General features: G+C 30.9%; 1 protein-coding gene and 1 long non-coding RNA gene across 5 annotated transcripts; one reads left to right on the top strand and one right to left on the bottom strand.

Moving 5' to 3' along the window:
* Window positions 1-364: 364 nt before the first annotated feature.
* LOC122523280 lies at window positions 365-27,577 on the bottom strand. Of its 4 annotated transcripts, XM_043644942.1 has the most exons (17): window positions 27,488-27,577; window positions 27,014-27,145; window positions 7,601-7,814; window positions 7,076-7,380; window positions 6,163-6,234; window positions 4,807-5,030; window positions 4,383-4,480; window positions 3,961-4,272; window positions 3,495-3,881; window positions 3,174-3,412; window positions 2,790-3,070; window positions 2,563-2,719; window positions 2,277-2,479; window positions 2,055-2,203; window positions 1,654-1,965; window positions 1,167-1,576; window positions 365-1,075 (listed from the first exon to the last, which is right to left on the bottom strand). In XM_043644942.1, exons 3-17 carry the CDS (start codon window positions 7,709-7,711, stop codon window positions 511-513), a joined length of 3,825 nt encoding a protein of 1,274 aa, XP_043500877.1. In that variant the 5' UTR covers window positions 7,712-7,814; window positions 27,014-27,145; window positions 27,488-27,577; the 3' UTR covers window positions 365-510. The 4 variants fall into 4 exon arrangements, with proteins under 4 accessions (XP_043500877.1, XP_043500876.1, XP_043500875.1 ...); XM_043644941.1 differs by lacking the exon at window positions 27,014-27,145 and having other exon boundaries at window positions 27,488-27,573; XM_043644940.1 differs by lacking the exon at window positions 27,488-27,577 and having other exon boundaries at window positions 27,014-27,413.
* Window positions 16,220-17,100, top strand: LOC122523290. Its single transcript, XR_006305273.1, has 2 exons — window positions 16,220-16,514; window positions 16,595-17,100. It is a non-coding gene; the product is annotated as an uncharacterized LOC122523290 (long non-coding RNA).
* Window positions 27,578-27,679: the final 102 nt, after the last annotated feature.

Raw genomic sequence — 27,679 nt, 5'->3', positions numbered from 1 at the left:
TTGCTAACACTTTGCTTTTATTTGATTTTTATCATTTTATTAACTGAGGCGTCAAATCTCGTGTTTTTTTTTGTTTTTATAATAAATTGTTATAATCGTATATATCGTTCGTGCATACGCATAAACCATTTTTTAAAGTGATCATATAAATATATATATACAAAAATAATATATAATAATATATATAATAATTATTATTTTATATATATTATATTTTATAATAATTATTATAATATTATATATATATATATTCGTACAGTAAGAATAAGAATATCAGAGAAGAAAATTAATAATAAAATTAAAATTCTACGAGTAACGGTAGCAGAGCCATTTGTCATTCTAATTCATGCTTATTTTGTTTAAGTTTTGCTTGTCATTGATAATATAATCTAAAGAAATATTAGGCGAAATGTTGACCAATTAAAATGTCACATACCCAAGTTTTTCCAAAGGAATGAAAGATTGTTGAAAATCACAAATACATTACCCAGTGCAATTAAAAGACGTACGTTACACGGTTGTTCCATATGTACTGAACATCGCTCTGGTGGTATCCGTATCTAGAGTAACATCTTCCGGTGAAGCTAAATCAACTTTAATTGATCCAGAATTATTTCTTCTTCTTGTCACACCTCCACCCCAATTGGAAAGAGTCCAATGATAATTTTCACCCTCCTTATCGTTATTCGCAGTCTGTTGGGTTTCATCATTGTCTTTATCTAAACCAGTCTCTATAGAGACAGAAGATTGTGATGCAACTGAATCAAAACTAGAATCTCCACCACCTCTGTAACGGCTTACACATTCGGTAGCCATTTCACCAGGCGATTCTTCGATAGCTCGTAAAATATTTTGACAAAGCTCGGAATCTAATGGAATTGGATCTTCGGAATCACGATTGTGAATGGTAATTGCTATATGTGCCGGATGTGGAATAGGAAGTGGTATTACTAATTTCTCGGCACTGTATGGTCGAATTTGACGTTTCCATGGTTGCCATCGTCCTTCTATGCTACCATTTGCTGAAACCGTACGCCTTCTGACTTTGGTAGATGTTAATAATCCGGTGGTATCGCTAAAAAAAATTGATATATATATACATATGCTTCCTTTATTTGTATTTCAATTACCTATCAATATCGCTATAACGTTTTAATATACTGTACCATCGTTTATCAGATTTTTTGCTATTACTGGCTTGCTTTGCTCGAGGATTAAATGCTGAAACTTCAAGATATGGGCTATGTACTTGAATATTTCCGCGTGGTGCATAAACTGCGCCTAATAAATCAGGCCCATTTATACCACCTAATTCAGTACTATGAACCATATCTGTATATCGTGACAAATCAACACCCGGATGTGGTTCTAGTCTAAATTTAGTATCAGAATCATCGAGAGGTTGAAGGAAATCCAGACTAAAAATGTCAGCATACATGAGACCAGCTAAACCTGCCCAGTCACCAACACCTAATCCTTTATTTTCCCAAAAGTCTTCTTCGTTTCCAGTTAGACGGGCAAATACGTGTAATGGGTAAAGTCGTTCCAACATCAGGGCACCTTGTTGTATAACTACCTGTATTATCATTTAGAATCAAACATAAATTATAAAATAAGATTACAATATTTTGTATAAAAAAAATAATAACGTACCTTTAAATCAAATGTCGTTAGTTTAATCTTGCTTCTTACAGCCACGCTAAGTCCAGTTTGTAAATTTTTCCTTCGCCGTTCTAGTTTTTCGTGTAGAACAGCAATAAGATCTCTAGCTTCTTTTTCAAGCGATTTGTACGGATCTTTCATCTTCGCAAGACCAGCGGCAAACGGACCAAAACAAGCTTCTACGAATTGGCTAAAATCTCTTTGCGGTTGAGTTATTAATCTTTCTATTTCTTGTTGAAAAGCTAATAATTCATCCAGCTCTAATTTAGCTTCAAACGCGGCTAACGCTTGTTCCGGTCTTATCTAACAAAAAAAATATTTATTTTATTAGAAAATTATTTGAATGGTCGATTAATTTTTATTTCCGTAATTATTCAATTTGATTCTCTTACTTGATAATAATAGTCTGATGCTAATCCTGGTCCTGCTATTCTTTTAACTACAAAGCTGTCGCTAGCAGGAATTCGTCCTCTATTTTTGATTACCAAATGGAACATGATTGTATCCCATACCACTCTAATGCAATAACGTATCACAGCAACTATAAAAATAAGTACGTTACATAAAAATATATTCACCTTCTTAAACAAAAAAAAATAAAAAAAATTTCTTACCAGTAAGTATTACAAAAGAAATGATGGGGCATACAACGAGAGCTACAATTAAGGCTGCTATTGGTTGTAAACATCCTTGTATACCAATATTCCAAACCAATGCTTCCATAACAACTAAATAGCGATTGCGACTTGGTTCTGGACTATCTAAATCCATGATAAGTGCCATGAAAGCATGTAATGTTAAAGTAATCAAAGGCATCCTGAAAGATATAATTATTTTTAGAATAAAATCATATTATCAAAAAAATTCTAAAAATTTAAAAAAATCAACATATTAACTAACCACATAATAGCAGTGAGTGCAATAAGTAGAGATCCGAAACTTGCAAGTATACATACGACAGGGAAAATAAATAATATAACAAGCGTTCCTAAAAGGCCTTTGGCGCCATAATTCCATAGCCTATTTAAATGTCTTGTCATTCCCTTGCCGATAAATCCTATAACACAAATAAAAAAATAATATTTATTTGAAATATAAAACATTAATATATGTGTAAAAAGATTTACCTGTATCCGGTTCTGTTTCAAAATGCGTTCGACTTTTACTGATATGCCTCCATAGTGCTACTAATCGAGAACAGAGAGTAGGCATTTGTGAAGATTTTCGTGGGAACAATGTGCCATTGAGTTGGCTTAATTCTAAATCAGGAGTAAAAGGTTGCACAAGTAACAAAGCACGGATGGAGACTGGACTGTACCATGGAACTGCTACTCCCAAAAGAAACATTGCATTCCAAGTCCAACACCATGTTCTTGCTATGTAATTTATCCAACGCCACATTGGCCACCTTCGTGTAAGGTAGGTAACGTAGATTAACGATATCTAATGTACATTTTATATAATTGCTAAGTTTATAAAACTTATCAAGTTTTTTCTTTTCTCCAACTTACCTAGTCGTCGTTGTACGTACTACTTCTCTTTCAACTAAGAAAACAGCTTGACTCGGATCCGCGCGTGGTGTTGTTATGGACGTTGGTGTATTGCTTAAAACTGTTGGAATGATTTCAGATTGACCTTGAAAATTTCGTCTTATTATCCAATTTTTTGGAAGCCATATTTGTGTCGGCCATTGAAAGCTCCTAGTCGGCGTTTTAACTTTACGTAATTCTTTCAATAAAACTGGCTCTCTCTATAAGAAATTAAAATATTATAAACAATTATAAATAAAATAATATATATACTTTATATAATTAAAAAATGTTTGTATATACCTCTTTCATAAAAACTAAATCACGATTGAGAAAGTAACAGGTCTGTTGCAAATTTTGATGACTGCACAATGCAAGAGCTTCCTCGTGAGCACACCACTCGCATTCCTCTATAAAGTTTTCTTCGGCTTCTCTCATACGATCTCGCATCCATGGTTGTATTCGTGATAAAACCGGATGTTCGAATTCAATATGTTGTCTTAAACACTCTTTTGTTTGTAGCAACTTTCGTTGGACATTTTCAATCGCTCTGTGCATTAATACGACGGATTGTGCTTGTTGGACTAGAAGTTGTGCAATACCTTCACCGAGTGCAAGTATATCCGGATGCGACAGAATGTTGGTATATACTCTTTGTAAATATTCTCTCATCACTGCTTCATTAACTTCCTAAAAAAAACGGTAGAAAAACATGTTTTTAGTAAAATTTATGGCCAAATAAAAATAATAAAAGTAGAGTTTTACGTACTCTTTCTATTTCTTCATCTGGTTTTTTCTGTGCTCTTAATTCTGATATCAGTCTTTCCCTAAAATGAAGAAACCAGCCACGAGTTTCTTTCTCTAAAATCGAGACTAGTATTGGTAAAGCCTTTCTGATAATGTCTCTGCTAAATAATCTTAGATCAACAGCAGCTCCACCGGGTGTACCAAACACAAAAGGAATTGGAACGGGTAATAACTGAGATGATTCACGTTCAACCTCGAATTTTTCCATTGTTGCTCGACGTAGTTGTTTTCTTACAAATCCACAAAGCAGTTCCAATGAATCTTCATACTCTGGCTATACATTACAAAATATAATATATAAATATGTGATATATCTTTATACTTTAATACTATATTAGAAATTATAATAAATGATATACTTTTATAGAAAAACAATGTACTTACTCTACATACTAACTCTGCAACTAAATATCGACAACGTTCTTCTCGAATTTTGGCATCTAAATTATGTGCTTGCAGAGATGGCACACCTATTATTATATCTGTAAAAATATATATACATTGTAATAATATAAATTAAAATAATAATTATAATTAAAAATATTATATATATATATATAATTTTGGATGTATTAGGTCGTCCCAAAGTTTCCTTTCTTTTTTAGTAATTTTACGCGCATAATATTTTGTATGTTGAGTAATATACAGTATAGAAAAAGGTAATAGAGTAGAGTAGATATTAATTTAGTAAAATAACATAAAATAAAAAATATTATGCATACAATATTGTGCAACTTATCACCAAGAAAAAGCAAGAAATTTTCGGGGGACGACCTAATATATTTATTTATTTATTTATTTGTCTTACCGAGAAGACGTAAAAATCCTGTTAAGAATGCTTTAAAAGATTGCGAAACACTGAAGCAATGGGACACTAATCTAGCTTTTGCAGTTACTACAAGAAATCTAGTAGCTAAGGCAAGATCTCTGAGTAGTGCTTCGCGTCTTCTGTCTCTTCCACGTTGAAGAAGAGCACTTAATCGCCATCGATGTATCTGGCCGGCAAAATTGATCGAATCCACTTCGAATTCCCTGTACAAATAATAGCGCAAAATGCAGGTAATTAGATAATATGTAAAATTGTATGCATGTAAATACTTTTTTGTGTCCATGTAATTGTGCAAATATAATTTCGACGTTTATAATAGAAAGAGAAAAAAAGAAGGAAAAAGTAGAATAATAATATTTAATAAATTCTACACGACGAACTATACGATCCAATCTTAACAAACACACAATAACTGAAATCTTATTTTTTTTATTTACTTTTTTTTTTCTAAAACGATTTATTCTTTTTTTTTTGTTTAATTAAACAATTTCTGATATGTTTCTATAAAGAGATCTGTTGTTGCTAATTAAAATATCACACGATATTTTTTCAATAATTTGAAAAACAAAACTAAATATACACTTACATATGTAACTCTGCCTATGGACATTGTAATATGTAAAAACTAATAATTATATGTATCTGTTTTTTTCTATTTTTACAAGCATGTTTCCTAAAAATAATATAAGATAAACCCACACCACGTTGCAATGTTTTACAGTGATAATTTTTTAAATATTATATGTATATATATGCATATATAATATATTTATATATATATGTACAATGTGAGTAAAACATGCTAAAGAGATGCAATAGAAATTTGTTAGATACTATACCAATTACATATGTTCGATTGACTTTTATTTTTTTTACCAGGTGAAACCTTTACTTTCATAATTTGAAGTGCAAGTAAAAATGATATATATTAATTGCTATAGTTAATATATTTATTGATAGCAGTATATATGTGAAACTTTGGAAAACAAATTTGTGCTTCTTTTTATTTGAATAAATTTTTCATTTCTTTTTCAATCGTGAATAAATCTTAAGGAAAATTCGTGTTTGAGTGATTTGTAAGAATAGACAAATACAACACTGAAACTGACAAGTAGAGCATCTAAAACAGTTTATTATTAATGTAATAATTTGTTTTATTTTTTTTTTTAAATAAACAGATCGATCGATAAAATAATATAGAAATGAGACAAATGTGTGTATGTGATTTTATAATAATTATGTAATTAATTCAGCTCTTTGTCTCAGTTTCAGATAGATTATTGCTTAATCATTAAACATTTTAGTATTTAATTTTCACTTATGCGTGTGACATACCCGCATTTTCGAATGCTCTCCAACTGAGTGGCATTCAGCTTCTTCGGCTTTCCGTATTTATCCTTGTGCAAGCTTTACAAAAATACGTTAAAACGTTTATCAGAGATGAAAATATGAAAATGAATTAATAATCCTATCGTTCTAATTTTTCTTCCTTCTCGTATCACAATTGTCTCCACAAAATTAATAATTCTTATTTTTTTTTTTTGAAATTATATGTAATATGTAATAAAATTGTTTGTATATTTATTCGCTTGCCGATAGTAGAAAATTGCTACCCGGAAGACTGAAGTTTCAAAACCACCCCAAATATATGATATATATATATATTAGAAATATTTATTGAATTGATAGAAGAAAAAATACAAGAAATTTTTCACACTCCATGCCGACTAATGAAAACTGCACTATAGATATCACACAAAATATCTTACTTGTTTCTAAATCTACATTATTAATGATACTGTGTCTAATTGTTACACACATTACTTTCGTGTTTTTTCAAATACTTACGTACTGAATTAATCTACCTGTATAATATTGGCAAATACATTAAAAACCTTTTCAACGTGGAAATGAAATAATCTTTCCTTCGTTGATAATATATTTGACGATGATCGCTAATAATATTTAATCTAGCGAGAATAATCTAGCATCTAAATTAGAAACTAACAATAAGTAATATCGATGACTATAAAACTACTGATTGAAAAAAAAAACAAAATAGGGACGAGAAAAGAGGAGGAGGAGGAGAAAGAGAAAGAGAGAGAGAGAGAGAGAGAGAAAATGAAGAAGAAGAAAAAAAAATAATTAAAAACAATAATAAATATAAAGAAAAAGATTTGGTTCCATAAAGAGAAAGAGAGAAATAACAAAGAAATGGCGATACTACTTTTTATTTTCAAAGACTTACCCTCTCTCTCTAATGCTTTCTAATTGTTTATTAGTAAGTCTTCGAGGTTCTCCTTTGCTATCAACTGCTACGGCATCCAATTCGTCGAAACTAGGTGCTACGAAGAGATCCTTCAAGTGATGTTTCTTTCGCGCGAGCGTGTCTTCGCCTTCCGTATTCGTGGAAAGTGGTGGTGGCAAGATAATCGGAAACGTTCTCCAGTGATAAAGAAATTGTTGTGCAACGTCTTTGATATTGTGTACCAATGCCTCCACCTCGGCTGGTGCACCACGTAGGTGCGACGTGTCAAATTCAACCGGTTCTTTCTATAAATTCATTAACATCAATATTGGTAATTGTGTAAAAGACAACAAATTTAATTGTAAATTAAATTTAATAATTTAAAACGCACGAACACATCTAGGTTCACCCTAATATTTGTCCCCAATGCAATAATTTATTGAATAAAAATATAAAATTAAAAACAAATATATATATATAAGAAGAGAGGTACGTAATGTTATAGGGAAATGAAAAGATTATTACCTCTGGCTGAAGTCCATCTCCATTTCGGTGATAAGGCTGGTGAGGATAAGCCTGATGATTCGGTCCCGTGTTGGCGGAGTTCGCGGAAGCCGAGTTCAGATTGTGGGGCATCTCGCGCGTAAAGAGCGTGCGCGGCGGCTGAGGTCAGCTGCCCCTTATTCCGACTATCTCCTCATACACCATGTTGCTGGTCGCCACCATTTATCATAGCACGCTGTAAGTAAAGTATAAAAGTATTTCATCGATAAGAAGAAGAAGAAGAAGGGTTTATCTTTTTATTTAAGAAATTCAAAGGTTAAATGTTCGTTCGCCAAGATGGCAGCTCTTACAAATGCGCCATATTGGATTTTGTAAAAGCTTGCAATCCATCATTTGTAACAGCGTTGAAATTGTTTTTCTTCTAATTAATCTTTTTAATGATATGTCTATATGTTGATACATATATATATTTTTTTAGGTTAATTGCAATACATTTAATTAGAAAAAAGAATTTTAATTGATAACTTTTGTATCGTGTAAATACGTAATAGTTTCGTATTAATTTAATTCGATAACACATTCAAAAGGAAATCGATTAGCAGCTAGGATGAGAGCCCCACCCAGAACGCACTCACGCAACCTGTTTATCGGTTCGTTACGCGCAAAAGGAGAATGGAGTTACGAGAATAAATTATTTATTTATAGTCTGTTCTTGTGTTCGCGTTAATGAAAATGTTATTATAAAATTTTATACATACATATGTGTGCATGTTAGAAAGCAACAATATTAGATTACAGTAATATTTTATGGTATATAAAAAAAAATATGTTTAATTAATAAAATATAAATTTATATTACACGTGGGGTATAAATATGCAAAATTTATCATAAACATTTTATCGCATTAAAAAAGAAATATTATTTTCCAAATATGGAAAATTTCACGAAAAAGCACAGACACATGCAAAAAAAAATGTTTTGAAAGAGAAATAGAGAGAGAGAGGATAATCTTTTCCATCAGATAAAAGTAAATATAGAAGCATCAGAGACCATCAGAGCGGTCTTATTTATCCGTCACGTATGGTGGTTTCGAATGAATGTAAGGGTCTCCCCCCATCAACCGATTATACCCCATTAAACAATTAACATTCTGTACATTCCACTTGACGTTTCTCATTTATTTGTCTTTCTTGACTTTTCAATAGTTTTGAACGAGTAAGCGCAATGCAACACAACAACCCTCTGATCTCGTTCACCACTTATGACGTATAATAAGTAAATAAGTATTATATATTTACTTATTTACTTTTTAAAGAACATAGATACATGCAAATAAGTACACAATTAGATTGCAAAGAGGGCGCGTTATTTAAAAGTTCGAACCTCCTTTTGCTTATATGTATTGAGAAGGGGCTATAAATATTTTGCAAAGAGCAAAGCTCTGAAATAACGTTCCACGGGACACGCTTTTAGAAAATGGGTCGGTTGCACACTGAAATTCAGCACATCAAATCTAAACGCTTTGAGAATTCTACGGAAAATTCTACTAAAACCCCTCTTTGATGTTCTTATTCTGTTAAACATGTACTACTTACATATGTCCTGTTTTTTAGAGTGTATCTTACTTTCAACTTTCCTTAGTAATTGATATTACCAATTAGGTTTACAAAATTGATATCTACCTTATAACATTTATATACATATATTATCGTATAACATTATTTTAATATATGTGAAAATCTATGTGTCTGTTTTTTTTGGATCAAAATAATAAACAAAAATTTTACGATACTAATTTTAAAATTATCGCTTGAATTACTTCAAAATGGCCGATATAAAATGATAGATATTTAATCCTACGTTTATAAAATAGTAATAAAATGATCGAATCAATCGTAATTTATAACGACAGTTATACCGATTATAATAATTACAGAAAATATATAACAAATGATAATTATTCTAATTAAAACATTGTTGTCTACTTTGTTAGACCAACGAGTGTTTATTACTCGTTTGAAATAAACGCGCCTGCGCTCGCACCGTCATAATTATTATACACTCTGATTATGAAAAAGTAGGAGAATATTTTTTAACGGGCTTTCCTTTCCCTTCTCTTTCTTTTCTCTTCTGTCGAGAGAATGCTCTCCTTATTATTATAAGAAACAATATTCCATTCTGGCAAAGTACCAACTTGGGTCTCAGTTCGGTCTCGCTTTTTAATGTGGGACACGCTACGAATCGAAGTAAAGATTTCAATGGAGGACAATTTTACTTCTGATGTCATAAAATGTATTATAAAGTATATAGAAGATATTTGTATTTCGAACAAACAAACAAAATTCATATTTCACAACAGTCAATTTACCTATCATATATATATATATATATATATATATATATATATACAATCGTATATTTATATTATATATTTTATCATAAATAATAATCAAAATGAATAATAATAAAAAATGTTAATAAAATTGTTAATAAAATAATAAAATAATTAAATTAATTTTAAATTATTATTTATATAATTTAAAATTAAAAAAATAAAAAAAAATTTTTATAATTTAAAATATTTTAAAATAATAAAATAATTAAATTAATTTAATTAAATAAAAAAAAATAATAAAAAATGTTAATAAAAAATGTTAATAAAAAATGTTAAAAAAAAGAAAGAGAAGAAGAAGAAGAAGTTAATAAAATTATTGCCAATAATATAAAATATTATAATTTATAATATTAACGGCCTAGAGTCACATTGAATTATTTTTTCCCATCAGATCACTAAAATCAAGCAACGTGGTGGGGACGGTTAGTAAAATGAATGGATAACCCGTTCGGAAAAACAAAAACTATATTCTGTTGACTCCAGATATAATAATAATAAGCGGTAAAATGATTTCGGATAAGCATGAAAAAAAAATGTTTCTTATAGAAGTAACTCGAACCGGTAAAGGGAGAGTAAAAAATGATACAATATATAAAATAAATATATATATTTCCTATATATTATTTTTTTTTGTTACTTTATTATTTATTTTTTTACTGTCCAACATTTTATGAACATTCTTGTTTATTAAAAAATTATTATTATTATTATTATCATTTATTCGTATTTTTGCTTTTATCCATCGTATTATTTATGTATAATTGAAATTATAATTAAAAATAACGATCACAAGATAAGAAAAATATAATAAATCAAATCAAATCAAATTGCTGGAAATATCTGTTATCTGAGCATATTGTTTTCTCTCTACAAATAAACTGTTATATTCGTAACGATATAAAGATAACTAAAACTGAATAGTCGATTTCACGAAGAAATCCCTTGTTGGTACGACCAAACGGAAATGAATTATTCATCCCTCCAAAGGAAATTAGCCGCTATCATCGTACACAACGCCGGTGTATGGTAATTCGTCGAAAGCCTCTAACGGATCGTCGACCCCGTTGAATCATCGGAAGAGAAAAATAGAAAGAAAGAGAGAGTAAGAGAGAGACAGAGATAGAAAAAAAAAATATATTATAATAAATTACTTAGAGATTGTCTCACAACAATTCAACTGTTTGTGAGTTACAAAGAGTTAAAAATCCTAACTGAATAAATACTGACATAAATACTTTGAATCTCAAAGAGAGAAAGAAATAAAGAAAGAAAGAAAGAGAGAGAGAGAGAGAGAGAGAGAATCTATATTTTTATTACACACACACACGCGCGCGCGTATATGTCCACGTGTGAGAATATTTACGAGTCAGTTCGAACCCATTCCTAAGTAGGTTGGCAAGTAGTCACGCGTCGACTTTTGACCCAGTTCAAAGCTTGCAAGCTTCGCTTACTTTAAAACCATTTTATTAGAGAAGAAACGAACTCTGTGTATAAGATATCAACGTACGTATCTACGTATATGTATAAACCATAAATCGCATGGGTTTGTAAAGTTAAGCATAGGAAGATATAGTAAGAGAGAGAGAGAGAGAAAGAGAAAGAAAAACATTAACTTAACAGTTTTACTACGTACTTTCAAAATTATTATAGATTTCTTCATACAATATGCATTCCTCGGTTAATAACTTTCTGTAAAATGACTTATTTACTTTAAATTGTTTTATTTTTTTATTTTTTAGCCTCTACCAATTTATAACAAATTAATAATAAATATGATTCTTAAATTAAAGATATTAATTTCTTTCTTTCTTTTTCTATATTATTATTATTTCTATATTAATAATTAAGTTATAATAATTTTCATTGACATTATTTGAATCTGAGATAAGACATTATAATCGAAAAAGATTTTTAGTTTTAAAAATTAAAAATGAGCCCCGACGAAAGATATGGCGTTAATCTTTTTATAAAGATCAATTTTATTCGACAAAAAGCTAGTAATAGCTTCATTTTGTCAATTACGATAAGAATCGAATGTTAGAATAAGGCATCAACGCATTATGCAGTTTCTCTCTTTATCTATCCTTTGTAGAAATCGTTGAAGTAATGAACAGAGGCCATTCATGAATTCACGTCTATAAAGTACACCACAGCTAATGATACGTCTTCACTGTAGAATACTTGAGGAAGACAGAGAGAAAGAGAAAAAGGGAGAAAAAGAGAAAGAGAGAGAGAGAGAGAACATTCGAAGGATCTTCTTCTCATCCTCCATTTTGACGTCGCACATCCACTTTACCGCTACCTTCATAATTATTTCCGTCTACGGTCACGAATGAAAATTTATTCGCTAAAATATTAAAACTTATTACGTTCACGTTCAGCGAATAACATGATTACAATAATGACGATAATAATGATGATGATAATAATAATAAGAAAAAAAAAGAATATATATATATAAAAGAATATATATATTCAATATTAATGATATAGTGACATTCCCCACAATTTCGGTCTTTCACGGTAACACATATATATATATATATATATATGTATAACGAAGATTAAGTAATAGATACGAACAATTTATACAATCCTATATTAAATTCATTTCGATAATGATCATGGCAAAGTTTCGATCACATTATTATTAATACTAATATTTAATATATTGAATCATTTTCTCAATTATTTTTATTATTTATGCAGATAATTTAAAAGTAATTTATATCGTAGTTAACGTATTTTAATATTAACCACTATGGCGGCGGTCTTCGATGATCTAATAATCGAGGTAAAGTGTGTCAATGTTGTTGTTGATATTATCTCATTATTTTATTATTATTAATTATAAATTATTAATTATGTAATTAATAACGATCATGCATTAAATTGAATACAATGATATATTGAAACTAATAATAATAAGCTTAAATTAAATTGCATTACTTATCTAGGTTCTATTTCTATACGTACAACACTTAATTGATATAGTGGAATCTTTAACCACAATGTCGGCGTTATTCTACGACAGCCGATAGCTAACGTATTTATTTCTAGAAAGTGAAAATCAATCTCACGTTATCCTCGAAACATTTTTTTATGCGGTGCTTCGTTTGAAAAACATATTCGCGAGCCGACAGTGGCAAACAATTGTTCAAACACAAAGCTTACGTATATATGTATTTATATATGCATATCTGCATGCATATCTACATGCATATATATTTAGAAATGTATTTTGCTATATACGCGTTCTTCTACGTGTATATAAACAATTATTCGTATGCACCGGAGAAAGAGAAAGATTTCTTCAAAAGCACGTATTGCTGTGCAAGTATATACACGTATGTGCAATTGTATATATTCAAAGGAAAAGCATCTAGCTACTAATACATGGCTTTATTCCTTCTTCAAACTGCATACGTTTCATTCACGCATAGTCACGAATGTCATTTCACGAAGCGTAACACAGGGAACGGACATAATAATATACAAGCCCGATCTTTATTTTTCTCCTTTTTTTTTTCTTCTTTTTTTTTGTTTTTTTTTTTTAACGAAGCAAAGTTGTTCGTTCATCATAGATATTTATATATATATATATTATATTCACATTATTTTCCATTAATACAAAGAAAAAGGGAATTAATGCTTGAAACGAAAAGAAAAAAAGGGGGGAAAAAAAAGGAATTTCTATATCTCTGCACGGGGTCATTGAAATTTTAACCACCCTAAAATAAATCTAATGGAAAATTCTTTGCTATTAGTCTACAACAAAAGACAAAAAACAAAACAAAAAAAAAACACTTTAAATTCGACTGAAAAAATTTAGCGTCTGTTTTAAATTAGTATATGAAAATAACCGCGTACATATTCGAATATGAAAAAGATGGAAAGAAAGAAAGAAAGAAAGAAAGAGAGAGAGAGAAAAAAAATAAGAAAAGAAACAAATTAACATAAAAATTCAAGTTTAACAGGACGAGAGAAGATGCAGTGTAGTATGTATTATATATCATGTAGGTCAGTGGAAGAAAAAAACGAAGTAGAAGAGATAGGGTTGGAATGGCGGAGAGATATAGAAGGAAGAGGGGGAGGAAAAGGAGAAGGAGGAAAAGGAGGACAATTTTACAGAGGCGAGTCTGCAACCTGAATCGACCGCACAAAGTTATTTGTCTCGATCTTTCGTTTTTTTTTCTTTTTTTTTTTCGTCGTTGGCTGGGTTGCTACCATTACTACTAACACATCATCATAAAACCTTCCTTCTTTTCTAAGGTATGATTAAAAGGACTACGTGCTACCTGCTCTATGGGTATCACACATTTTGTTCTTATCTTTTCTCAAAGTACACGTAAACGTTATGATGCATTTATTTATATGGTGTACATTGACGAAAATTTGGTTAAAAAAAAAAGTAGAGAAAAAAAAGAAATGGAGATTAAAATAAGAGGAAGTGATAAAAATGAATGTATTACATATATGTATGCGCGTGTGTTTGTATGTGTATGTACGTATCGGGTTCATTCGAGGTTGTTAAACGAATTTTAGGTGAAAATCAACGACCCGTTTGATTTTACAAAGGCTTCTATGCTATTCGCTAGATTGAACATTTCTTTGAATTTATCGATCGTCTCTCTCTCTCTCTCTTTTTCTCTCGCTTTATATTGTATACACATTCTTTCTCTCTTTTCTCTTTATTTTCAATAATATTTATTCGATTCTATATTGGAACATTTGAATGCTACTCGAGGATCTCCAAATAATAGTCGATTATTGCAATACCCATTGCTTTCTCAGTATATGTCTCGATTTTCTAAGGTATTTGCTGAAATTGGTACGTTATATGTATTTAAATATCTGAAGAATCTAGGGTAGAGACTATTTATCGTTAAGAGGGCTTCCATTTAATTCGAACATTTTTATATATATTTTGTTATATTCCATTGTAATTACTCCAAAAGTATTATTGTACTGTAAAATAAATAATTATAATACTGTAGTACAATATAATAATAAATAATATTATAATATAATATATAGTAATAAAATATAATACCGCTGTACTATATAATAATAATACGTAATACTGTAGTACAGTATAGTAATAAATAATATTGTAATATAGTATAGCAATAAATAATATTACACTATTACAGTATACTAATAAATAACAACATACAACAGTATAAGTAAGTAATACTTGGATAAGTAATAAAAAGATGTTTATAGGTAAATGTATCAGTAAAATGCAACAAAAATGTAAATGCATTAGTGTTGTTGTGTGTGCGTGCGTATGGATATGTATATGTATGTACATAAAAGGAAGAACGTTGCCCGTTTTAAAAGCCGTTTCGTCTGTCATCGACCTCCATTCGTTTCTTTCTCTCTCTCTCTCTTTTTTCTGTTCCTGTCTCTGTCTCTCCTATGAGAGGGAAAGGAAAAACGGTCGGTCTGTTCTTGATTGAGACCAACGATGGACAAATTTGGCATTGTGAAGAGTACCAATGCTACCGTGCATCTCGTGGTCGTAGGAAGATACAAAAAAAAAGAAAAAAGAAAAAAAAAGAAAAAAGAAATCTAAATATCGACGTCGATGCAAACTCCGACCCCTTTCTTTATCACTCTTGATCCCTCTCGCTTTTTCTTTCTCTCTCTCTCTCTCTTTTTTGTTGTTGTTTTTATGCTTCTTTGTCTTTCTCTTTTTCCCCCTTTTCCTTTTTTTTTTTTATTTTGGTTTCAACGTTCAACACAAAGAAAAATCTCCACGCAGTGCGGAACTTTTGGCCGACTTTTCCGATCCCAGTTGCGGGATCTATTTCTTTCTTTTTCTTCTTTTTTTATCTTCCTCTTCTCCCTCTTTTTGCATTTTTTTTTTTTACCGAAAAGTGTTGCGTCCTCGATACACGACACAGATTATCATCATTATCATCATAATCATTGTCATAGGACACCAGCATCGGCATCGGCATCGAAAATTGTCATCATTGCAATCGTCAGTTATAATATTTACATAATATTGTAAATATTAATCATATTTTTAGAAAAAAAAAAAAATGATCAAAATTAAATTTAAAAAGAAACATTTACACGTAATATGTGTTAAATTCAAATCCGTCGTAATTTAAAAAATGATCAAATTCGAAATAATAGAAAAATAGTATTGTAAATTATTGATTTTCTTGTCATTTACATATAAATTTAAATATAACAAAGAGAGAGAGAGAGAGATAGACGTCGATTTAACGTTTCATTATAGTTATCATTTATCAGCCATTAGTCAATTGCACGTTTGAAATACCAACGTGTTATATCGCCACTTGACAATCCTGTTCTTGCAACGAGCGACGTCGCCGTGCAATTTTCTGTCGGCGACAGAATAAAGAATAAGAGAGAAATAGAGAAATAGAAAATTCTCAAGCAGTAGTGTATTCGTAGCACGATAACGAAAAACTCGGTTAGTCGTTTATAATAGACTCGTTATTGGAAATATCCCATTGGCGTCGAGAGATACGATGTGATGTTCTTCCCTTTGTATATTAAAGGTCTGCCTCTATTCAAACTCGTACTACTTGCTTATCGATATCTTCAACCACTTTCATTTTCTTTTTCTCTCCTTTATTAGTGCTTTTGGTTAAACCATCGAATATACAACAACAACAACAAAATAAAAGAGAGGTCATTATGAAGTGAAACTTTATTAAGCAACGGTAACAAAATTAAACCAAATTATGAAACGACATAAAAAAAAGAGAGAGAGAGAGAGAGAGAGAGAGGGAGTTCGATAAAACCCAGAATAATTCAGTTAAACGAAATTATGTAAGGTTCTAGTGTTAATTGTGTTGATGATGGTATGTGTGTGTGAGTGATACGTTTGCTTATGGAAGAATGAGTAGAAATGTAAAATACCTTAAATGATTGTTAATTAATCGATCGAAATGTGTATTGTTGTAAAAAAGCACCGTATATATGTCCCGTGTACCGTCTTTCTTGAAATTCACCGTTGAAGTGAGTCATTGTCCTCAGTTAAGGTTGTTTTGTTAAATGTTGTTTATATGACTTTCATAACGTTGTGCCTGTGTATAAACGGGAATAATTCAACTAATCAATAAAATTTAAAATTATAACGTCCATATTTTGGCATTTTTTCCCTTTTATGTAATTGTTTAAACTAATGTAGATTTGTTTTAACGTTTTTGTGCAGTGGTGACTTCGGAGGGGGAAATTTACATCGAAAAGAATATACCACAGCGAAATCATTTAATTTTTAAAGTATATAAATAAAATCGAGAAAAAAGTATATAATATAAAGTATATAATATAAATCGAAATCATTTAATATTTAAAGTATATAAATAATTTCGATGTGGTATCCTTTTCGATGAAAATTTCCCCCTCCGAAGTCACCACTGCACAGGAACGTTAAAGCAAATGTACATTAGTTTAAACAATTACATAAAAAGGAAAAAAATGTTAAAATATGAGCGTTGTTATCTTAAATTTTATTGATTAGATGAATTATTCCTTTTATACACATGCGCAACTTCGGAAAGTCATATAAACAACTTTTAATAAAAGTAATTTTCTAGAGGACAATGTCTCATTTCAACGGTGGATTTCGAAGGGGACGGTACATAGATCGTATATTCCGAGCTTTTAAACAACAATAGACACTCCCATCGATAATTAACAATTATTTTAATATTCTAATGCACTCTTTTTATATTTCAGTTTGTTTTAACACATATATATTGGTTGAAATATTACTTTTCTATTAACATACTTTGAATATTAAATAATTTTTTTACATTTATATCATATATCATAGTAAATATTTATAAAAAAAAAAAACAACTGAAAAATTTGATAATAAAATTTATTACAGCATATATCGATTTGTCGAGAAAAAAAAATTAGACATGAAATTAAATGCATTTAATAAATTGGATTGTTTTATAGGGTTCACGATTTGTCAAAGGGTCACGAATGACTTGTTTAAAAGGTATAATTTTTCCGCTCGAGTAAGAACTTATCGTCTCGTTCCGGATTATGATGCACGCAGGTGCAATGTGTGTAGTAATGTCTCAAGTGGTATTTGTTTGTATGATGTGTGTGTGTATGTATTTATGTGTTCAAACTCTCTTCTGAGTATTGCCATTAACCGTCGAAATCACAGCTAATATTATATTAATTAAAATTAATTAATTAATCTGTTTAATGTGTGTGTATATAAAAATTCAAATCTGGAGTTTTAATTCGTACATATATTTGAATTACATATCAAATGTAAAATTAAATTCACGAGTAAAAGATTATATAATTTTTCGATTTAATTTTCGCTATATTCGAATAATTGTCAGAGTCGAATAATATATAAAAGAAAAAAAAAGAAATAAAAAAATTATTTATTCATATGTTAAATAACAACGCGCATATTATTTCGTATAATTACACATAAATGATTTATTGTAATAATACCATAACACGAAGATTGTCAAAAAAGTTTCTAAGCAATTTTAAGAATCAATGTTTCCTTTTCGCAAACTTTATAAGCAAATTTCTTAATTCATTTTTTTTTTATTTTCATATCGTAAAACTACCAAATTAAGTGGCAAAACTACGAGTCTAATTACAAGTCTACAAAGTTTTAATAATATTTCTTTTTCCTTTAAAATCTCTCATCCCCCTAAACTCCTGTTTTCTTTTCTTTTCTTTTCTTCTATCATATAACGAACTATTATTAAAATCTTTGTCGTATATTAATTTTAATCCCGAATAATTTTCTTTATATATTCCTAGAACAATCGCTTTCTCTCTCTCTCTCTTTTTCTCCGAGAAATAAATTCATGTTCGGTCGGTGGAATAAGAGGAAGGAGGAGCAGGGGGAAGGAAATAAATCACAGCTCTCGATTATGGTAGAAGGCCACTCTCTGGGATATAAAAGATGTTCCATAAAAAGGATAATGACTCTTCGTTCAACGAAGTTTATCGTTACTCCCCTCTTTCGCATGCATAATTTTCGTCGTAAGTTTAGTTGTGCGTCATCGGTACGTAAGCTAGCTAGCTAGCTAGCTACTCTCTGGGATATAAAAGATGTTCCATAAAAAGGATAAGGACTCTTCGTTCAACGAAGTTATCGTTACTCCCTCGTTTCATGCATAGTTTTCGTCGTAAGTTTAGTTGTGTCTCCGCTATGTTCTTCTAAAACTTACAAAGTTTCACTCTAATTCTCACCTCATTTTTTCTCCCCCCCCATTCCCCCTTCATCTCTCTCTCTCTTTTCCTTTTTTCTCTATATTTTTTTTTGAAGTACAATAAGTACTAGTACGTGTCTGAGTGCGAGGGACACCCAACTTTATTCCGCCGTATCGATCCTCTCCCCTCTGCAATTCACTTACGAAAGGATCTCTGCTGTTAGCAGAGAGAGAAAAAAAAAACGAGGGAAAAGAACAAAAAGGAGAGAAAAAGAAAGAAACAAAAGGAAGCTCTTCCTGTCGTGAAATAATACCTCGGATCTTCCGTTGACGAGAATTTGATATTTGCCTGGAGGATATTCTTTGATTTATATGACTTTTGGATAGGGTTACGTATTAGAGAGAAAATAAATTCGAAAAGTTTTATTATATATTACACTTTCAAGTGTCTTTCTAACTTTACACTTTTTTTCAGAGCTATTTTTTACTGTTATATTTGGATTTTCTTGTTTTTTTATGCTTCTTTTTAAGTACTTCGTTCGCTGTTATATTTGGATTTTGATAGATAAAATATTAAACCATTGTAAAAAAAAGAAAGAAAAAAAAAAGAATAATGGAAAATATGGACGAAATATAAATAGAAAATACGCCGATGTTTCATTAATTTTGACTAACGAACAGGATCCAGCAACTCTAGGAGACGATACTTGAATTCAGTCTGTGCATCCAAAGTGCATGGCGAGTCGTTATGCTCGTAATTCCACAACATTTTTCTCTCTCTCTCTTTCTCTTTCTTGCTACCACAACACGTTCTTCGAATATAGTATTCCGTTATGTCGTTACAAACCCATTATACTGTCTGTGACGATGCACAGACACCTGCACAACACAGTACCACATAGGCTCAACCTGCTTTATCAAGATCGTATCTTCGACCAGTACTCGCGTTAAACATCGCGTGGATCGGTAGTCTTTCAGCCTTGTATATTTCTCAGACAAGAAATACAAAATGGCGTCCTCGAATTATTTTTTGCTAATTTTTAAAACCTACTTCTCGAATTTTCCACATCTTTCGAGGATAATATAATTTAATTACGAGTGAAATAAATAGAAAATAATAATAATTATTTAAATGAAAAGAAAAATACTAATTGTTGCTATTAAATGAAAACAACGATTAATAGGATTGTCTCGACGCCATATTGAATTTTTTATAAAATAAATAGATTTTTAAAACGTCTACGCGTGTGGTCTTCGAGACGATTTATATTTAACGACAAAACCCGCATCGTTGCGTGACAATTTCTTTAGTTTCATCGAAATTCCAGTTCCAAGGAGTCATTATGCAATTAATTCCGAATACAATTTTTACGGTTCTCGATCTTCATGCTCATTTATCTTCGTTCGAAGGAACGTACACGCGGTGTTTTAACAGAAAAGTAGACAATTACAAGTACAACCATCCTTCTGCAACATGGTTTCAATTGATATAAACCATCAACTACACCACCCCAACAACAGTTAGGCATTCGCCTAACTTTGTATTATTATACATACTTCATGATTTCTCACAATAAAATAAACGAATGAGCCATGTTGTAGAAGACTTTTCCTATATATTGTTAGCTTTTTCCCCCCATAAATGTGAAAACATGAGCATTGGAACTGTACTCCTTTTTAAAAAAGTACACTGTGTATATAGACAGCACACATTGCTCCAAGTCTTGGCTCGACGCAGTCGATGTGCGTTTCGAATTGAAAGAGGTCTGAATTATCCGTACTCATCGCATACATACAAGAGAACAGATAATGTTCTTTAAAAGTCGAAGAGTATTACGTTCGTCAGCCATATTGCAGCAATGGCCGCACTCTTCCATTTTCTTTGATGTTTCCAAAAGAAAATGAACGTCCATTTGCTATTCTAAAAAACCTTACTGTATAATTGCTTTATTAGTTTATTTATTTCTCTCTCTCTCTCTCTCTTTCTATTTCAAAGATAAATGAAATTGAAGTAATTCGATTGTAAAAGCACAACTTTTTATTGAGAAGGATCCACAAATTAGAAAAAAAAATGGAAGGAAAGTCGTCTCCATTGGTCATTGCATGGGAGGAATCGTTAACAAATACGATAATTCAAGATTTGAATTTGTATTCTAATCCTGATTATTGTTTCGATAGTTTCGTGAATTATGGAGGTAATCATTGAAAGCTTTGCGAAATCCTTTGGCAAATAAAATCGGCTTAACTCAAATAAATCTGACAGGGAGGACCCATCCAATCCTTAAATATTCTAATAGCAATCGTAAAATTAAAACGAACATTTTTGTTCGACTTTTGGCATGATAAAGATGTCAATCAATTCAACGGTTGTATAATATAATTTTATTCTGTCTCATTAAAAAAAAAAGAAAAAAAAGAAGAAGAAATAAGACAAACTAACAAAAAATTCCTTTAGAAATCTAAAATAAATATAAAAACATTTGTCTAACTAACTATAAGTCAGTATAGGTTAGGTATGTACTAGTGACTCTCGAAGCGAAAGGGATAAAGGAAAATAAAACGAGAATCGATAGAAGCTGCATTTCGCAACGAACGCAGATAGAAAGCAGGAGGAGGAGGAGGAGGAGGAGGTGGTGGTGGAGGTAAAGGTATAGGAGCAGTAGACGGGAGGAGAGCAAATAAAACGAGAGAGTATTGAACGTGCAAGGCCCAGAAAACGAATACTAACCGCGAAAAGCCGTCTACCAGACGAAAACCGCCATTGCAATTCTAGAATAAATTTCAAAGCTTACGTGATTGAATTTTTAATCTATTTCAACTGAACTTTTTCTATCTTTTAAGAGAGGATGATATAAAAATGTGACAAACTCAATGAAATGAATTAATCATCTCTTCGGTGACGAATTTTTTTGTTTGTTAAAGAGGTAAACGAACAAAATGTATAACCTGTTTATCGCTCGAAATGATAAAAAATAAATAAAGAGTAATTCGATGGCGAGAAACGATCGATCGGAATAGAGTATAAATTTAGAGTGGTCAGTAAGATAATTGCGATCTCTCTAGGGGAGTAATTTGATGTTTCTCGGATGTATCGTTGTAGAAATACAGAAAGTAAGAAAGAGAAAAAAAGAAAGAAAAAGAGAGAGAGAGAGAGAAAGAGAGAGAGTTACACGTGTCGTAGTTACCACACACGTGGTGTTACATGACATAATGACAAACAGCAAGTCTGCTCGACAAAGGAGAACAAGAAGAACAGAAATAAAAAAATAAAATAAAAAGGTAGAGAGAAAGAGATGAAAGGAAAGAACTCAGTGAGATGGAAAGAAAGAGAAAGCAACGAACTAAGCAAGAATGTAAAAAAGGATTACGCGTGAAAGGATGTAAAACAGGATGCACTTATGCCAAGTATGACACCATCTTATCGTTCTCGCTATATTTTATGAATTTGCACGAAATTTCTTTTACGCGTGCATATAAATTTATATATATATATATATATAAATATATAACATTTGTTTGAAACCCAAGTACTTTTATAATAACATCGATAACTTCGTTAATCAATACGACGTAAAGAAACGTAATGGAATAAACATAATTCGATATGCCTTCTATCTCTTACCAATCATCATGAATCATTCATTTTGGTTACTGGAACGCAAACAAGCCTCGCTCTGTTTCTTTAAACTCAATCGATATATACACATACACATACACACATACACATTCATATACATCAGGATGATACAAAACACATCTAACTCTTCTAATACAAATGAAAGGAAAAATAAATTAAAAGGAAATGAAGTCACACTTTAAACGTTTATTACTCCAGAATAAAATATCAGATTATTTCGATTAACATTGATAATACTTTCTGAAATTGCAAGAAGGTTTTCTCTTTATAAGTATTATTGTTATTGTTATTATTATTATTATTATTATTATTATTATTATTATTATTATTATTATTATTATTATTATTACTACTGATTACTTTTAGTGGACGGACGCGCAAGCTCAAGTCTCTGGGATATTAAATGCATCGTCGCTTTTCTACGACGTGCTCGTTAGTTAAGTGTCACGAGCACAACGTACTACAAACGCGAGACGCTAATTGAGAGGCTTTAGCATCGTTTTACTGGCCACTACCAAGAGAACGTGAATCTACCTTTTTCTCTTTCTTTCTAATCTGTTCGTTCGTTCGTTCGGTCGATTTCGGTTGTCGGATTTTCTCGAGTATCTAGAACTTCGTAAGATTAACAACAATATAAATAACCGGGTCGTTGGCAGAATATACTTTACAAGGAACGTAAAAATGTGTCGGGTATTATTTTCGTATACAATTTTGCACAAAGGAAAATCCTGACGCAACTCCTGGGGCAAAATTAAAAAATTCAGAAATTAGTTAGTTGTTTGTTTGTTTGATTACTTTTTTATTATAGTATACTATCACTTCTACTATTACTAGTATCGCCACTAATACTGCAACTACCACCACTACAACAACAAGCAACCACTACTACTACAACTACTTTGGAGATGACACGCATGGCGAGTCATCCCGGATTTCATACGCACTGAATGCCTGCAGTGCATTTCATGAGAGAAGCCGAGGTGGAATCTCGTGTTACCCGGTGAAACCTCCATTGTTTCGATGGGAGTTCTACAAACGTACGGAGTAACAAGTTGTTGAGACCTAGGCAAAGGGGGGAAATACAAGAGAAAAAGGGAGGACTGGGGGGGGGATTGGACAAGGTAGAGTATAAAATAGCAATGAATGAAATATGTAAGTAACGAGCGTAAACTCGCGATGACGGAATAAAATGAATCGTTACGGTTCGTTTTTCTCGCTTCCTTTGTTCACTTAAAAGTGTCTACATTTTTTTTTGTCAGAATCCTCTTTTTTTGTTCCTCTAATTCAATTTCATATGCAGTTACTTAAATATTCTCAAAAAAAAAAAGGGAAGAAAAAAAGGAAAATAATATGCTAAATAACTTTTGCGCGTATTCATTACAGTTTTGTTAATAAAATTAATGACATTATTATGAAACATATACGCACGAACAAAAAGTTCAGAGTTTAGTTGGAAAAGTTAGAAAGTCGGTTAACCTTAGGTGGCAACGGTGGTGGCAATGGTGGTAGTGGTGGTAATGGTGTTAGTAGAGGTGGTGTTTTAATTCCCTGTCGTTGCAAGAGGGTACATCTCGCGCACCAATATCCCGTTTTCACGTAGTAACGTTGGCACAGCCGCAAATCGATTAAGCTCTATTGCACGCACATTCACGATGCTCCGTGCTTATCCTAGACGGCATACTAACTTTCAAATACTCGATCCTTCCTATCTTTCTTTCTTTTTAATTTTTTCATTTCTTTAATTTTTTTATTCTATCTCAATCCCCTTTTTAAAAATAATATTTAATGTATAATAGGAAGCAGAAAATTCCTATGTGAGCCAAAAGCTTTTAAATACTTTTTAAATATAATTAATTTTTTCCAAACTTTTTTAAGCGAACGTATTTTCTATTCAATTTTTGATACGACAGTAGTACCTTATAACTAGGGTAGATAATAACTAACTAACATTTCTCTTTCTAACCTTTTCATAATTCCCGCGCAAACAGTAAAATCTAATCGCTATGATGGTCACGTTACATTTTTTTTTTTCTTTTTTTTCTTTCAATCTACGAGTTAACGATGACATTATTAGATATCGTCATCGATTTATACGCCGATGAAATGTTTAGAAGAAATTATATTTTGAATCAATGGTTTGAGAAAAATTGGCGGGAATATTCGAAGAACATTTTTCCTCCATATTTTTTTTAAATATTTTTATCATTATTGTCGTTCTGCACAGAAAATAATAAATCAACAGTTAGTTCACTTTTTTTCTCTTGATTAAACTGAATGATTAGAAAGAAAAAAAAAATAGGAGATCAGAACCGTTAGAAATAACGATCAAAAGCCACGAAGTAATTAATATGCTGGCCAACGAGCACTCTCAGAGTCTAACAATACATGGAATTGACGGGAGAATATTAAGTCTTAAGCCTACTCACTTAAATGAGTAACTTAATCAAGAAATAATGACTTTGTTATAATAAAAATAATAAGGATGAATTTCTAAAAGATCGTTTTCTCAATGTTGATCGTTAAAATAAAAAACAATATTCATATAATAATAATAACAATGAATAAAAATTATTTTAATCGTATTTCGGTATAAACAAAAAGAAAATTCAAATGAATGCTTGAGCAACTTCGGCTGGAACAAGAAATGTCGGTGAAACTAAATTATACTATGATATATAAACCAATAACTAATTAACTTCGATTCGAATAACTTTAACTTCGCTAAAATTATGCAAAAGTAATCATGAATTTATAAATATCATTTTTTTTAAAAGTAGAATAAATTTAGTTAAGTAAAATTTTAAAATACACGAGAAACAAAAATATTCAAATAAATGTAATTAATTATAGATTCGAATAAATTTGACCATAACGAAACTATACTTATACTATACACATATCATGGGATATAAATACGCCTGTACATGCTTTATTGCAGTTCCTTTTGATAGTATCAAGCATTTAATCTTTTCATTTAGCTTCGTGTACCGAATAATGGACAGAGTAATAAAGAAGAGAAACTCACACGAACGAGAATGTCGTCGTAACGTTACTTTAAAAATGTACGACCATTCGCGTTAATTAAGATTGTTACTTATAAAACTAACTAGACGAACTCTATCTCTCTCTCTTTTTCTCTTACATTATTTTACAATGGATCGAAATACACGTTTGAAACTGATCTCTAACAACACATAACGCGTTGTCGCTGTGATTTCATCGAGTTAAAGAATTATTTTTCTATTGAATGCAGTAACTCGTCGCATATTTTTTTTTTTTATTAACACGAACATAATAACCTTGACGAACATAAATAAAGTGGATTAGTTTACGCTATACCAGAGGAAATTTGACCAAAAAAAAAAAAATAAGAAAATAAAAAAACACGTTCGTTAGAAAAACAAATAGATAAAGAAAAAAAATAGTATAATTTCGTCTTTGAAAAATGATAAAAAGGCTTTTAGGAGAATAATGTTAAACGTTTTAGTTATTTTTCTTCCTTTGAGTTATATCTAGCTAATTTTTTTAACTTTTTTTCTTATCTCTTTCTAACATAGAATAACTATCAGAATAAAGGAAAAAAGGAGAAAAAGAGAGAGAGAGAACTGACGACGCGTTCTAAATCGTTCAGAAATCTCATTTCGCGTATCTAACCGTATGAGGAACTCGTCTAACGATGAAGACACACGACTGATTGAAAATCTATGTGACTGTTTGAAAAATGTCAGAAATATTGTTACTAAGTTATATATATAGTTAAATATATTGTTAAATATATTATTAAAAATACTATAATATAAGTATTAAAAATAGTATTAAGTATTTAGTATTTAATCGTATAAAGAAAATTTATTCTAATGATTTATTAACGATTGATTGAAAACCTAAATAATTATAAGAAAAACATTAGAAAGAAAAGTAAAATGAATCGATTATTCTAACGTGTATTTAACTCTACGAAATACTTTTCTAACGAATTATACCCAAGTATGATTGAAAACTTGTCTAAAATTAAATGAGAAATATTAAAATAAGTGAAACATTATTACCATCGACATTTCATTTCCATTTATACCATCGACAATTCATTTAAAAAATATATATAACTAAGAACAAGCGACATCTTTTTCTCTTTTTTCTTTTCTATTCTCTTTTAAATGACAAGAAAACAAGAAAAAAAGATAGAAAAATGAAAAGGAAAAACATCCCTAACCTTGATTTCAGCGTTTTTGGTCCTGTCTCCTGTATTGCTCGTCTCTATCTCTTTCTGCTCCTATCTGTTGTCTTGCAGAACAAACCCTTTCTTTCCTTTTTTTCTAGTTGTAACGTATACGCAACTTTTCTTCTGAAATAACCGCCAAACGTTTTTTACCGATTAACGTGAATTGAAAATTATAAAAAAAGTTGTTGAAATTATCAAACGCACAGGATAGATCCTTCGAAACGTGTTCGCGAAAAAGGACTGACGTCTGAATGAAGGAACGAACGAACGAATGAAGGCACGAACGATCGTACCGAACATACGAACGAACGAACGAACGAACGAACGAACGACCGCCCTGCTCTCTCGTTTCTCCCACCCCTTCACACACTCTCTCTCTCTCACTCAACACACACACACACACACGCATATTCACGCAATCACTCTTTCTTTTTTTCTTGAAAATACAATGATAGTATTACTTACAAGTCGGTCTCCAAATAAACCTCGTCGATGTTTGTTCACCGTGATCTATAGACCAATGATTCACACCCCGTAGATCACACACTAATTTCCTTTAAACAGGAATTAAACCGAAACAAACGACAGCCGACACCAAAACAGCCCCTTCTAGTCTACGACTGATTTTTATCGAACTAGCCGCGGCGAAATGCGGAT

This window comes from Polistes fuscatus, unplaced genomic scaffold (genome assembly GCF_010416935.1).
Source record: "Polistes fuscatus isolate 324 unplaced genomic scaffold, CU_Pfus_HIC Scaffold6, whole genome shotgun sequence".
NCBI classification, from domain to species: Eukaryota; Metazoa; Arthropoda; class Insecta; order Hymenoptera; family Vespidae; genus Polistes; species Polistes fuscatus.
The sequence above is the reverse complement of the archived record's forward strand: the minus strand, read 5'-3'. Positions and strand labels throughout refer to the sequence as shown.